At 47.7% G+C, this 12,403-nt stretch overlaps 1 protein-coding gene across 1 annotated transcript in view; it reads left to right on the forward strand.

Annotated features, from left to right (window-relative positions):
• Positions 1-11,065, forward strand: part of atn1 (atrophin 1) — a 14,701-nt gene extending 3,636 nt beyond the window's left edge. Inside the window, exons 4-11 of the mRNA XM_010781133.1 lie at positions 183-302; positions 447-1,562; positions 1,611-3,154; positions 4,094-4,310; positions 4,699-6,256; positions 7,840-7,983; positions 8,146-8,326; positions 9,671-11,065. Coding sequence (XP_010779435.1) covers positions 183-302; positions 447-1,562; positions 1,611-3,154; positions 4,094-4,310; positions 4,699-6,256; positions 7,840-7,983; positions 8,146-8,326; positions 9,671-9,704 — 4,914 coding nt within the window. The 3' untranslated portion in view covers positions 9,705-11,065. The remainder of the gene's footprint in view (positions 1-182; positions 303-446; positions 1,563-1,610; positions 3,155-4,093; positions 4,311-4,698; positions 6,257-7,839; positions 7,984-8,145; positions 8,327-9,670) is intronic.
• The last annotated feature ends 1,338 nt before the right edge of the window (positions 11,066-12,403 follow it).

The raw sequence follows: 12,403 nt of genomic DNA on the forward strand, positions 1-12,403 counted from the left end.
CACACACATGTGTGTGTGTGTGTGTGTGTGTGTGTGTGTGTGTGTGTGTGTGTGTGTGTGTGTGTGTGTGTGTGCACGTGTGTGTGTGTGTGTGCACGTGTGGCTTTGTTCTAAAAACAGTCATAGGCTTATTGGGGATTCAAAAACATCACTACTGAATTAAAAGTCCTGTGTTGTTTTAGCAAAGAGGTGCTGGTGAGGAATTGGCTGGAAATCGCTTCAGTCGCAGATCACAAGGGCATGATTCATCAGAGAGTGAGGGGGAGGAACTTGTGTCTCCTCCAAAGAGGCAGAAAGTTCAGGTTTGTCTTACATTTTAACAACCTGTTCTATAAAGAACAATTTCTAAAGCTTTGATTCAGTTAATATATATAAAAAAGGCACCGTCTAAGCTGTTAAGAGTCTTTTTTCTTTACCTCATTCACAAATGATCTTTTTCTCGTCAGGATTCGGTCTCTGCCCCGAACCCTCCAACATCAACACACACGATTGACAGCTCGGCTCCTTCCACTGTCCCGCCTCCAACCTCGGTGGCTAGCCAATCCCGCGAGAGTGACAATGAAGACGGCCAATCCCAGGGCAGTAGGAGTTCAGTGGTGGGGAGCCTGGCCAATAGCAGCAGTAGCCTGAGCAGTGGGCGGGATATAGACCAGGACAATCGTTCCTCGTCCCCAAGCCTCTCAGCTTCCCCTCTGGGCAGCCTGGACTCTGACTCCGATGGCCCAGACTCACCGAAGCAAGGAGAGAGGGAACGGGAGAAAGGCAAGGAGGGAGGGAAGGTGTCGGGAGAGGATAGGAGGGCGCTCCGAGAGGCGAGAGGGGAGGAGTCCTGCGGAGATGGAGAAAAGCGGGACATGGATACACGAATCGAAGACTGTCCATCTCTTAAGCCTCCCTCCACTCCTGTGACTCCCTCCCACCGTGGAGTGGGAGATTCTTCAAATGACAGCAATAGTGGGAGGAAGTCTTATTTCTCCATGGACTCCAAACTAATGTGTAAAGTGGAGCACGGTGGTCCGACGGGCGTTGAAGGCGGCAGAATGAACTCCAAAGCCGGCTCGCAGTGTGGGACCAAGACGGCCATACCGGGAGGAGATTTCTCCCACAACAGCCCCAACATTCCCCACTCTTTGCCTCCCCCTCCTCTCCCTCCTCCACCTGCCCTGAAGCCCCTGGAGCTCGGGGGACAAAACCTTCCCACCGACGTAAAGATAGAAAGAGACAAAATAGAAAAGCCGGACAAACTCCTGGACAAGACTCAGTCCACTCCTCCCTCTCTGTTGCCTCAGACCCAGCCCTCCTCCCATCCTCACCCCTACACCCCCACCGGCTGGCAGGGTGGCACCGCGACCGGTTGCCAAGGGAGCTGGGGCTACACCCGTTACCCGGGAAACCACCACCCACAGCACCAGCCGCCGGTGCAGCAGCAGCAGCTTCCCTCCGTCTACAACCCGCCGTCCACCCGCCACTCCTCTTTCCTCCCCCATCCTCAAGCCCACCCCCACAGGGAGTACCTTCCCAGGTACGCCGGAGGGGGAGGGGACAGAGAGAGGGGGGCGGCTGCAGGAGAGAGGGAGAGGGGAGGGAGGGGGGAGTGCGGGGGGAGGGAGATCGGCAGAGAGTTCTCCGCGCCCATTGGTAACAGCAGCAGCAATAGCACTGGGAGTAATAGTGGGAGTAATAGTGGGTCCAACAGCGTCCAAAGTAGAGAGTTTACTGTCCAGAACCGGGAGTTTACTGGTCCTGGGAGAGATGGACCTAACTTGGGTTCTGAAAGGAGAGACTTTGGTCCAGCTTTCAGAGACCGGGATCGAGAGAGGGAAAGGGACGGAGGGAGGGAGTTTCCTCCGCCAAACCAAAACCAGAGTAGAGACTTCGGCCCCAACGGGACTGGTGGGGGGCATCCGAGAGACAAAGATGGAGGCAGATGGGGGGAGTTTGGGGGTCCGACAAGAGAGGCTGTAGGCAACAGTAACCCAAACAACAACTCCATCCCGTCCGGAAACCTGCCGAGTTCAACCAGCGGACTCCCTGCCGCGCCAATGCTGAACCGAGACCCACCTGCATCACCCCAAAACACCCCGACTCACCCTCCACACTCCTCCCTGCCCCCACACCCCCACCCTCATCCCCCAAACTCATCCAGCCGAGACTTCCCCCCTCCCATGGACCAGGCACAAACCCCTTCCTCTGGATCGGACCACTTTCTCAGAGATTATCCACCCACTGGAGGAAAAGACTTTCCTGCTGGGGCGCCTCCTTCCACCGGCACAACTCGAGAGTACCTCAGCCCCCCCAGGGTGACTCCAAACCTGGGACGAGAGTATTCAGGTGGAACTCATCACCCTCACCCACCTCACCCCCACTACCAGTCCAGAGAAAGAGACTCAAACCTGCGAGAGTCTGCTTTGTACCAAAACCGAGGAGGAGGTCCGAATCAGCCTCCGGCCCTTTCTCCGTCCTCCTCCTCCAGTCATCATGGACACCCTCCCAATGCTCCTTACCCCCCTCCCCCAACTCAGCCTCCTATACCCCCACCTCAAACCACCCACACCCAGCCACCCTCTGCACCCAATGTACGTCCCCCACACTACCAGTCCACCGCTCAGACTCCTCCAACACCCTTATCTCCGTTACCAAGCCCGTCCACTAATCCAATGGGTGGCTTCTCTTCGTTTCCCCCTGGCTCCTCATCTGGACCCAACATGCCACTTCCTGGTCCAGGTGTGTCGTCCAGCTGTTCCCCCGGATGCCGCCCCTCCCCCTTCCATGGCACTTTGAACAGCCACCCTCCCTTCACTGGAACGTACCACTCCAATGGGAACAGTGGTAGTGGAAACATGGCCAACAGCAATAGTAGCGCGTCCAATAGCAGCAATACCAACTCGCAATCACTCTCGCCTTCAAATGTCTCAAAGGGACCTCCGCCTCTCAGTAACCAAGCAGCCAACAACAGCATCTCCGCACCGGCCTCCAGCTCTTCAGCCCCCGGGGGAGACGGACATTTGGATCCAGGCCCTCCCCCTATACCTGTTATCAAAGAGGAACCAATAGAAGAAAGGGAGGAGAGTGAAAGCCCACCACCTGTGTTGAGAAGCCCCTCCCCTGAACCCAAACCAGTGGACATTCCCATCCACGCCAGCCAATCAGCACGGTAAGTCAATCACATTATTATCCTATTAGAGATCGCCCAATGTATCAGTCCCTCTTAATGTGATCAGATGCATTGGTGTAAAGCAGGAGTGTCAAACTCAAGGCCCGGGGGCCAAATCCGGCCCGCGACTTCATGTTATGTGGCCCCGCAAGAGCTTGCAAAGAATATAATACGTTTATTATACGGTTACATGCCACTTTACAGAAGCAGGTTGCCCATAAACTACATGTCCCACAATGCATCTTGTTTTGTGACATGCGCACTGAAGAGACTTGCAATTATTTGCCCTGGACTTCTGCTTTCAGACATAGTTAATTACTAAGTTATTATCCTATCCGATAATAATCCAATTCAGAGGCAATAATGTAATATAATACATTATTTTATATATATATTGTAAATAGTTAAAACTGGCCCGCGATGAAATTGAGTTTGACACCCCTGGTGTAAAGTAACTAAGTCAGTTTACTCAAGTGCTGTACTTAAGTACAATTTTGAGGGACTTGTCTTGAGTATTTCAATGTGTTGCTACTTTGTACTTCTACTCCACTAAAATTCAGAGGTAAATCGTGTACTTTGACTCCACTACATTTATTTGATACCTTTAGTTACTTTCCAGATTTGGAATAATAATGTGAATTTAAAATAGCTTCACCTTTACCAGCTTTGATGCATCAATAATTATAAAACATATCATATATATTATTCTGAAATGGACCAATCTGCACAATGACTACTTTTACTTTTGGTGCTTTAAGTATATTTCGATGCTCATACTTTTACTTGAGTTACATTTTGAATGCCAGACTTGTATTTGTAACAGAGTGTTCCTACACTTTAGCACTTCTACTTTTACTCAAGTACAAGATCTGAGTACTTCTCCCACCTCTGAACAGATTTTTGGTGATTGTTGAAATGATTTATGACTCTGTGTTCCAGGTTTCACAAAGTCCTTGATCGTGGCAGTGGGAACTCCTGCGCTCGCAGTGATGTCCTCTTCGTCCCGTTGGACGGCTCCAAACTGTGGAAGAAGAGGAACGAGGTGATAGAAAGAGCTCGTAGGGAGGTGGAGCAGCGGGCGAGAGACATCCGAGAGAAAGAGAGGGAACGAGAGAGGGAGCGAGAGCGTGAAAGGGAACTGGACCGACAACTACAGGTGAGCACATTTGGGCGTGATAATTATGTTGCGTGTCAGATTTAATGGTCTTGATGTAGATAAGGGGTGTCAAACTCAGTTTAGTTCGGGGGCCACTGTGTTTACAAAGGGGCAAAACATTTAGTCACAGTTATCTGGAACTGAACAATATAGTATTGAACTTTATGTACGATGTAATTTACATTAATCTTCGTATCTGGGTAGTAATCCTGACCGCTTGAACTGACACTCACCACCATACAAACAAAAGTGGGAACAAAAGTTATACCCTCTGACTCTGGTTTTGACCGTATGTTTGACGCCCCTGATGTAGGTTATATTGGTCCTTTTAACAGGAAGGCGAGTAAAGCAGAAGTGATTTACTGTGTGTTCCTGTTTGTCTCTGCAGCAGCAGAAAGACGTGAACGCCGCTGCAGGAAGTCGCCAAGGCTCCTCCCTCTTCTTCCCCTCCTCTTCTTCCATCAACCTCGACCCTTCGTCCTCTTCCTCCGGCAACTCCGTCTCCCACCCTCCCCCTCACCAGCAGCATCATCCCTCACACCCCCATGCTCACCTGGCTCACCTGGCTCAAGCACACCACCACAGCCTCGCCCACTCGATCCCCCACTCCCTCCTCATGCCGTCCATGGGCGGGGCGCAGACGGTGGTCGGCCCTCAGGGATCCCTGGGAATAGGTATGGGAGGTCCTTATCTGGGCCCGGACACCCCGGCGCTGAGGACCCTGAGCGAGTACGCCCGCCCTCACGCTATGTCGCCCCTCAGCGCAGCGAATCGGGCCCAGGCGCACCACGCACAGATGCACGGCCACAGCCATCCCCACGTCCACCCCTCGTTCTTCCTCCCCCAGTTCCAGAATCACGCTCTAGGACACCCGCATCACATGCCTACCGACGCCGCCACTGCTGCAGCCATCCTGGGCTTCCTGTACGGCGGCAGCCTCGAAGGGGGTCCGGGCGTCGGGGGCCACGTAGGGATGGCAGGTGGGCCGATACACGGAGGGATGGGGGGCGCCGGGTTCGGAGGAGTCGGCTTTCCTCACGCAATCGCCGCACATCGAGAGCGAATGAAGCAAGGGTTTGAATTCAAGAGCGACGAGCGGGGTTACCCTCCAGGATCCATTCACGATCACCTGGCCCTCGCTCACGCTCACGCTCACTCTCACTCTCACGCTCACGCTCACGCACACGCACACGCCAATGCCCACGCACATGCTCATGCACACTCCCTGCTACTCGGGGGAGGTGCAGCCAATGAGGTGTCGCTTTACGGCACTCCCTCTCCTCAGCCTCAGCCTCCTCCCCAGCACCTCCAGAACCCGTCCATGCCGCCATTAACTCGACCTCCCAACCCTCCTGCCCCTCAGTCCCTCCCCAATCCACCCCCGTCATCGATCCTCACACCTTCCCTACCCTCTCACCCATCATCTGCCCCCCCGGCTGCCCCCCCGGCCCCAGCAGCACCTCCTGCTCCCCCAACAGCTCCTCCCGCACCTGCTCCACCGACCACCAACGCCTCCTCACTTCATCACCCACTCCCCCATTCGTCTTTTCCCAGCTCCCTGTCCTCTCACCTGCCACCAGCCACTGCTCCGGCCGCTCCCCCCGAAAACTACCCGACTCCCACTCGCTCTCCCGCCTCCTTTGAGCGAGACAGGAGTGGAGAAAGGGAGAGGGAGAGAGAGAGAGAGAGGGAGAGAGACAGAGCAGCTTTGCCGGCCTTTGGGGACAGAGAGCGAGAGAGAGAAAGGGAGAGAGAAAGGGGAGGAAGTGGTGGAAACGGAGGAAACGGAGGAGGAGGAGGAACAGGGGGGAATGGAGGAGGGACAGGTGGAAACGGAAATGGGAACGGAGAGAATCTGGGGCGTCTTCAGATGTTAAACGTGACGCCTCATCATCACCAGCATTCACACATCCACTCACATCTGCACCTGCACCAGCAAGACACAGGTACTAACCCTTCTGCTACTGATGCTCTAATTATCCGTGTTACTGCCTTGAAATTGCACAGACGTGTTACTAGAAAAAAACATTTAGAAACAAATGTGTTTCTAAAGGTTGCATGTGCAAGATTTGCGTACTTCAAAAGTCGAGGGTAAGACTTGTGATCATTTAACACAAAAGATTGTCCGAAAAAACAAACAAATCCAAGACTAGTTTTGGGAACCGTAGTTTCTTAGAACACCAGGCTGCAATGTGCAAATGTGACTTAATTTATAGGCTTCAAAATAATCCCAACAGATGATTTACTCTTTGTTTTTGCTCAAAACTTCAAAGCTGTTTTAGGAGATTACTGAGCCTTAAAAAAATGTGTCTTTATTTGTGAGCCAGTTTTAAAGATTTTAAACTTCAGTATTCATCTACGATAGGAACAAATAGCCCTAAGTGTGTTTTCCAAAGAGAAGGCGGTAGGTTTTAAGAGACGGATTAACACACTGACTGTTTTGATATATAAGCCAGCATTATCCTTTAAGCGTTTATAAAAAGACCTGTCGAATTAGTGGAGTTCACCATTGAACTCAGGTTGTGTTTGATTTTGAGTGATATCGGGGTCATAGCTTTCCCTGAGACATCTGACTCATTTGTTCAACGTTCAAAGTAGTTCACTCACAGTAACACCAATCAGCAGACAATGTAAGACAAGCAAGAGAAGCCTTTTGTCTTTTGGAACAATTCATGTTGAAAGTCAAAATGTGCATATTACAGTTTGGGATGTCACTGTCATTCAGGGGTTTGCATGGTTTCTCACAGCGGGGGGGCCTTCTGTGTGAATTGTGCATGTTCTCCCCATTTCAGCATGAGTTTTCTCTGGTTAATTGTGAGGTTAATTGGGTGAATTAGTGATTCTTAATTGCCTGTTAGTGTGAATGAAAGCTTGAATGGTTGGTTCATTCCATTTGTTGTCGGAGATTTCAACTGGCAAGCCCCCTGAAGTTGGGAAAACCTTACCAACTCCAATCTCAAAATCCAACATGGCTTCTCCTCGCCTCAACAGCGTGAAAGCTGTAGTAATAAACTGCTTATTAGCAGTAAATCAAGGCCTGCAGTGCACACAGTACTATCTATCTTCTCTCTGAGGACATGTTGCTATGTTGTTTGTGTGCGTAAATTACAGCCTGAACAATATCACCTGTTATAGCTAACAAAGGCTAACAAAGCTAACCTGGCTATAACCGGTTTTGACGTCATTTCAATTTCCGACTTCCTCGTACAAATGGAACGCACCCCATGTGTTGCCGCGTGTTTCCCTTGCAATCTGTCCAGGGTGTACCCCGCCTCTCGCCCAATGTCCAGCCCCCGAGAAACCTCTTAAAGATTAGCACTTACAGTTAATGGATGGATATTAATATTTGCAATAGCAGAAGCCATCATGTTAACTGCCTTACAGTTGCATCTAGATTTCTCTGCTCATGTTTTACCAAGAAATATCTCAAAAGCAGCAATAATGTATTTCCATGCTGTGTGTTTTGATATTCATAATTTGACTTTCATTAAATATCTCCTGTATTTCCTATTACATCACTGGCATCCAGCGACGGGCGGGGTACACCCCCTGATGGACCCGCTGGCGTCGGGGTCTCCTTTGACACGCCTCCCTTACCCAGGAGCCACACTAGGCACCCCCATCCTGGCTCACCCCCTCACTGACAGCGAGGTGCTCCGCCAACAGCTGTTCGGTGAGGAGAAGGCTCCTCGTCCATGTACTTGTTCAGTTTTTCTCTCTAAAAAACTCCACAGTGCTAAAACTGTAAAAAAAGAGATTTTGTGAATCTGATGACGATGATTGACCTTGGTGACCTTTTTGCTTCCTTTATTTCCCCTTTACCCCCCCCCCACAGGTGCTCCTTTCCGTGACCTGCCCCAGCCGTCCTCCCTCACTGGTCCCATGTCGGCAGCCCATCAGCTCCAGGCCATGCAGCAGGCCCAGAGCGCGGAGCTGCAGATCCAGAGACTGGCCCTCGAACAGCAGTGGATCCACCACCATCACCACCACTCCCTCACCCAGGACGAGTATTACAGGTAAGGCCTTTTATATTTTGTGTTTTTGTATTGTGGTTTTATTGTTAATGCTACCCACCTACCTACCTACCTACCTACCTACCTACCTACCTACCTACCTACCTACCTACCTACCTACCCTACCTACCTACCTACCTACCTATCTATCTATCTATCTATCTATCTATCTATCTATCTATCTATCTATCTATCTATCTAACTCATGTAATGTAGTGTGAGTCCATAATGGCCTTGGTAAATGCAGCAGAGATTAAATGTGTGTTTCCTCCTTTGATATTTGATTTCTTGCGTGTCAGTAACTTCCTAAGACCCACACTGTTGTTTCCAAAATGGCTTTTCTAGTTTAACCAGAAGGCTGATAATAATCTTAAACTGTAAGAGCAGGAACAGCAGAACATCATGCTGAGAATATTTGAGAATCAGACCATGATTTTATTGTTTGCTACAAAAATCTTGAACAATTAATCAATCATCAAGATAGCTGCAGATTATTTTCTTGGACTAATCATCCATTTTCAGATTCAATTTCAGACACTTAACAAAACCTACTTATATGATATTTGCGTACAACTGCCGTGAGTTATTCACTGTCTTTAGAATACGATTTTAAGGCCTAGCCCAATTACCCAAACCCTGACCCGAGACACAAAGATCTAGTTTTCACCACTTCCTTCCCGTTAGCTCACCAGGTTCATGCAATACATTGGCTTCAACAATCCCCTCCACCCATTGGGCAATATGAATGTACTTAAAGCAAATGACTTGTATTGATAGAAGAGAAATGTCCTCAAACTACAAGACCCTGAAAATCATCAAAATGGCCTGAATGTGACACAAGATCAAATTCTTAAGGTAGCAGAAATCTACATTTCTTGTTTATACTTTTTGATCATTTTTAAACAAGCCTTAATAGGTGGCAGAGCCTACAAACAACACAAATAAAAACACTCCTATTGTTGTTTTTTAGATGTAAGCCCAAGGTTAGTCATCCTGACATTTGGCAGCTTTGGGCCTGAGCACAAACTGGCGTTGAGTTTGTTTCAATTGGCCGGCCTACCAAAGAAAAAAGTAGTTGGAAAGCTGACAAAATGTTGATGCATCTCAGCTGTAAAAGTCGGCTTGGCTCTGTGGCACAGAGGGGGGGGGGTTCCCTACACTTAAGAGGAAAAATCTATGCGCCCTCTGTACATATTTGAATCCAGTCTAATAAATCTTTAACAATATATCTTAAAACAGCTGTTACTTTAGCAGTTAAAGCTCCCCAAACGAGATGAAACCGAACCTCAGCTGTGACCTTTAACGTTACCCTACACTCTTAACACGGTTTCCCCTTTGACCTTTCAGTCACCTGAAGAAAGAGAGTGACAAGACCCTGTGAGGGAGGGGCACGACGGAGAGCAGCATGGAGAAACACGAGGGAGAATGTGTGCACTGAAAACAATGAAGGAACAAAGAAAAAGCTGGACTAATGGACTGAGGAGGAATTTAAAGGGTTTCACTAAAGCGTGGCACACGTCCCTGCTGCACCACGACGACTCCAGCGCTCCCCTGCAAACGTTCCTCCAACTCCCGTCCTGTTTTGTATCGTGCTCTGTACAGTATATTAGATGGGGGCGGCAATAGTGCAGTACAGTATGTGTAAAATACTTGATGCCAGAAGGAATGTGTACATGAGTCTCTTTTATGTCATTGCATGTAGCTAGGCGCTTTATTCTGAACTGGTGGGACTTCTGTTTCTATTTTTAGTAATTACCCCCTCCTTTGTACCTGAGGGGCGTCCTATATGCATGAGACCAGCAATTTAGTGTTACGTTAATGATCAATAGTATTGTTATTATGATTAATGTCGTCTGTTTGTTGATAATGATATAATTATATATACAGTACATATTATTTGTATTATTTTTTTACATTTTCATGGTACGGCAGTCGGTTTTTATTTTTATTTTTTATTTTCGATTTACCTTGTGAAACAAGATGCAAATGAAGGCAAACAAATCTGGAAATAAATTATAATCTTTTTTTGCTAGTCTCTTGCGTATTCATGCGTGCACTGTTTTCTCCCCCCTTTTTTCTCTCACATACATTCAGACAATTTGCCCCGTCTTTGTTTTATACAAGTCACTCATGCACAAAGCATATCAAATTCCTCTCGTCTCCCCCTCCCCCCTTACTCTCCCTCCTCTCTCTCTCTTTCTGACTCCCCCCTCTTTCTCTGCGTCCCTCCCTCTCTTGGTTGTGTGTAGCTAATAGGAGACACATGGGATGAGTGTGAGACATGGGAGTTGAGGCGCTCCAGCGAACACCAGCCACCCTGTAGAGAGCATTCCTTACTGCACAGTAAAAAAAAAATTGAAAAGGGAGAGAAAGAGGGAGAGAAATGAAAAGGAGGAGCTGAGATGTGATTTAGTGCTGGAGGCTCAGGGCGGTGTTCTCACCGTGTCCGGCTGCAGGACTCTCCTTCAAACGGACACGGATCACTGGAGACGGCCTTCGTGCTGAAACACAGAATCACTGCTGGCAGATCTGTGTAAACAAACTTCACAATATGATTTGTGTCAGAGTGGGGAGGGTGACTTTAAGAATGTATCCTGTTACAGTTACTAGGTACGTGTAAGCAAATGTAATCTGTAACCTAACCTGAGTATCACGATATAAAAGTAATGTAACCTGATTACTTTCCCTTATTTTTGGATGCAATGCAGATAAATACAAGAGAATAGAAATATCAATAAGATGGGTTTTACTCAAATCAATGTTACCTTGGAAAAGAAGAAATCAAATGTGTCCTCTTAGAGGGGTCCTATCATTCTCATTATCATATTTGTATATTGTGCCTGGGACATGTCTCCATGCTTTAATGTTCAAAAAGCTCTTTATTTTTCTCATACTGCCTGTGCTGCAGCACCTCTTTTCACCCTCTGTCTGAAACCAGAGCCCAGTCTGCTCTGATTGGTTAGCTGGCTGGCTCTGTATGTTTTAGAGTAATGAATACACACACTGTGTAGTAGAGATTAGCGAGAGTAGCCAGTGCATGACGAAAATAAATAAGTGAGTGGACTTCATTATGTGTTTGTCATGCCATTAGTGTGGCTTGTGTAATAATGACACTGATGACATTTATGCTTTGTGTTTGGCAACAATTAGCAACTGTTAGCATGCTAATGTTAACATAACATTATGTCTGAATGTTAACACGGTCATTGAAAGCATGTTAGCATGTTAATGTCAATGCAATTATTTGGTCTGCTTAGGTCAGATTCTTATTTTATGGATCCCTGATGTCTGCGCAGGTTTACAGTGTGAATGCAGCCGTTTGATTATTTAAGGAATCTGCTAAGCCAACCTGCATGGTGCTAAGGATAAATAACATAACAATTGTATTAATCTATATAAAACTAGGGCTCTCAAACGATTAACATTTTTAATCAGATTAATCACAGCTTAAAAATTAATTAATCATGATTAATCACCATTCGAACTATGTCCAAAATATGCCATTTCTTTATGTATATTGTTGTGGGAATGGAAAGATAAATGAAAGAAGGCGGATATATCCATTTAACATACAGTATGTATGTTTATTATAACATTGTTCTGTGTGTCAAAATGAAAGACAGCCCACACACCTATCAATCATCAAACCGTGGAGTCTTAATTCATTACGTGTTGATTTGTATCAACACGTAATGTTGTATCGATGTATATAGAGATGTACTACAGCAAAAGTACTCTCCGTCGGGACTTCCTGCAACAACACCACGCCGTTATCGTGATTCTGATTGGCCAGAAGACATTATCAAAGATGTTCTATTGAGAAGACGATCACCACGTGACAAAAGTTTTCAAAACCGTTTCTGGTCTTCGGTATTTCCAGACAAGTGGCTCCTGAAATCAATCTTACTAACTGCTGTCTGTGCAATTTACTCCACGAGTTGGCGGATTTTATTTTGCTTACTTTAACATCATTTTTCATGGTGGGGCTAAGCCATTTCAGGGTATGGGTGTAGCCTACCCCAGCCATACCCTGGCGCTGCCACTGGTGGGATGTACTGGGCGGGCCATTCTGCACATCCG

Source organism: Notothenia coriiceps, unplaced genomic scaffold (genome assembly GCF_000735185.1).
Source record: "Notothenia coriiceps isolate Sejong01 unplaced genomic scaffold, NC01 NC01_scaffold00022785, whole genome shotgun sequence".
Classification (NCBI taxonomy): Eukaryota; Metazoa; Chordata; class Actinopteri; order Perciformes; family Nototheniidae; genus Notothenia; species Notothenia coriiceps.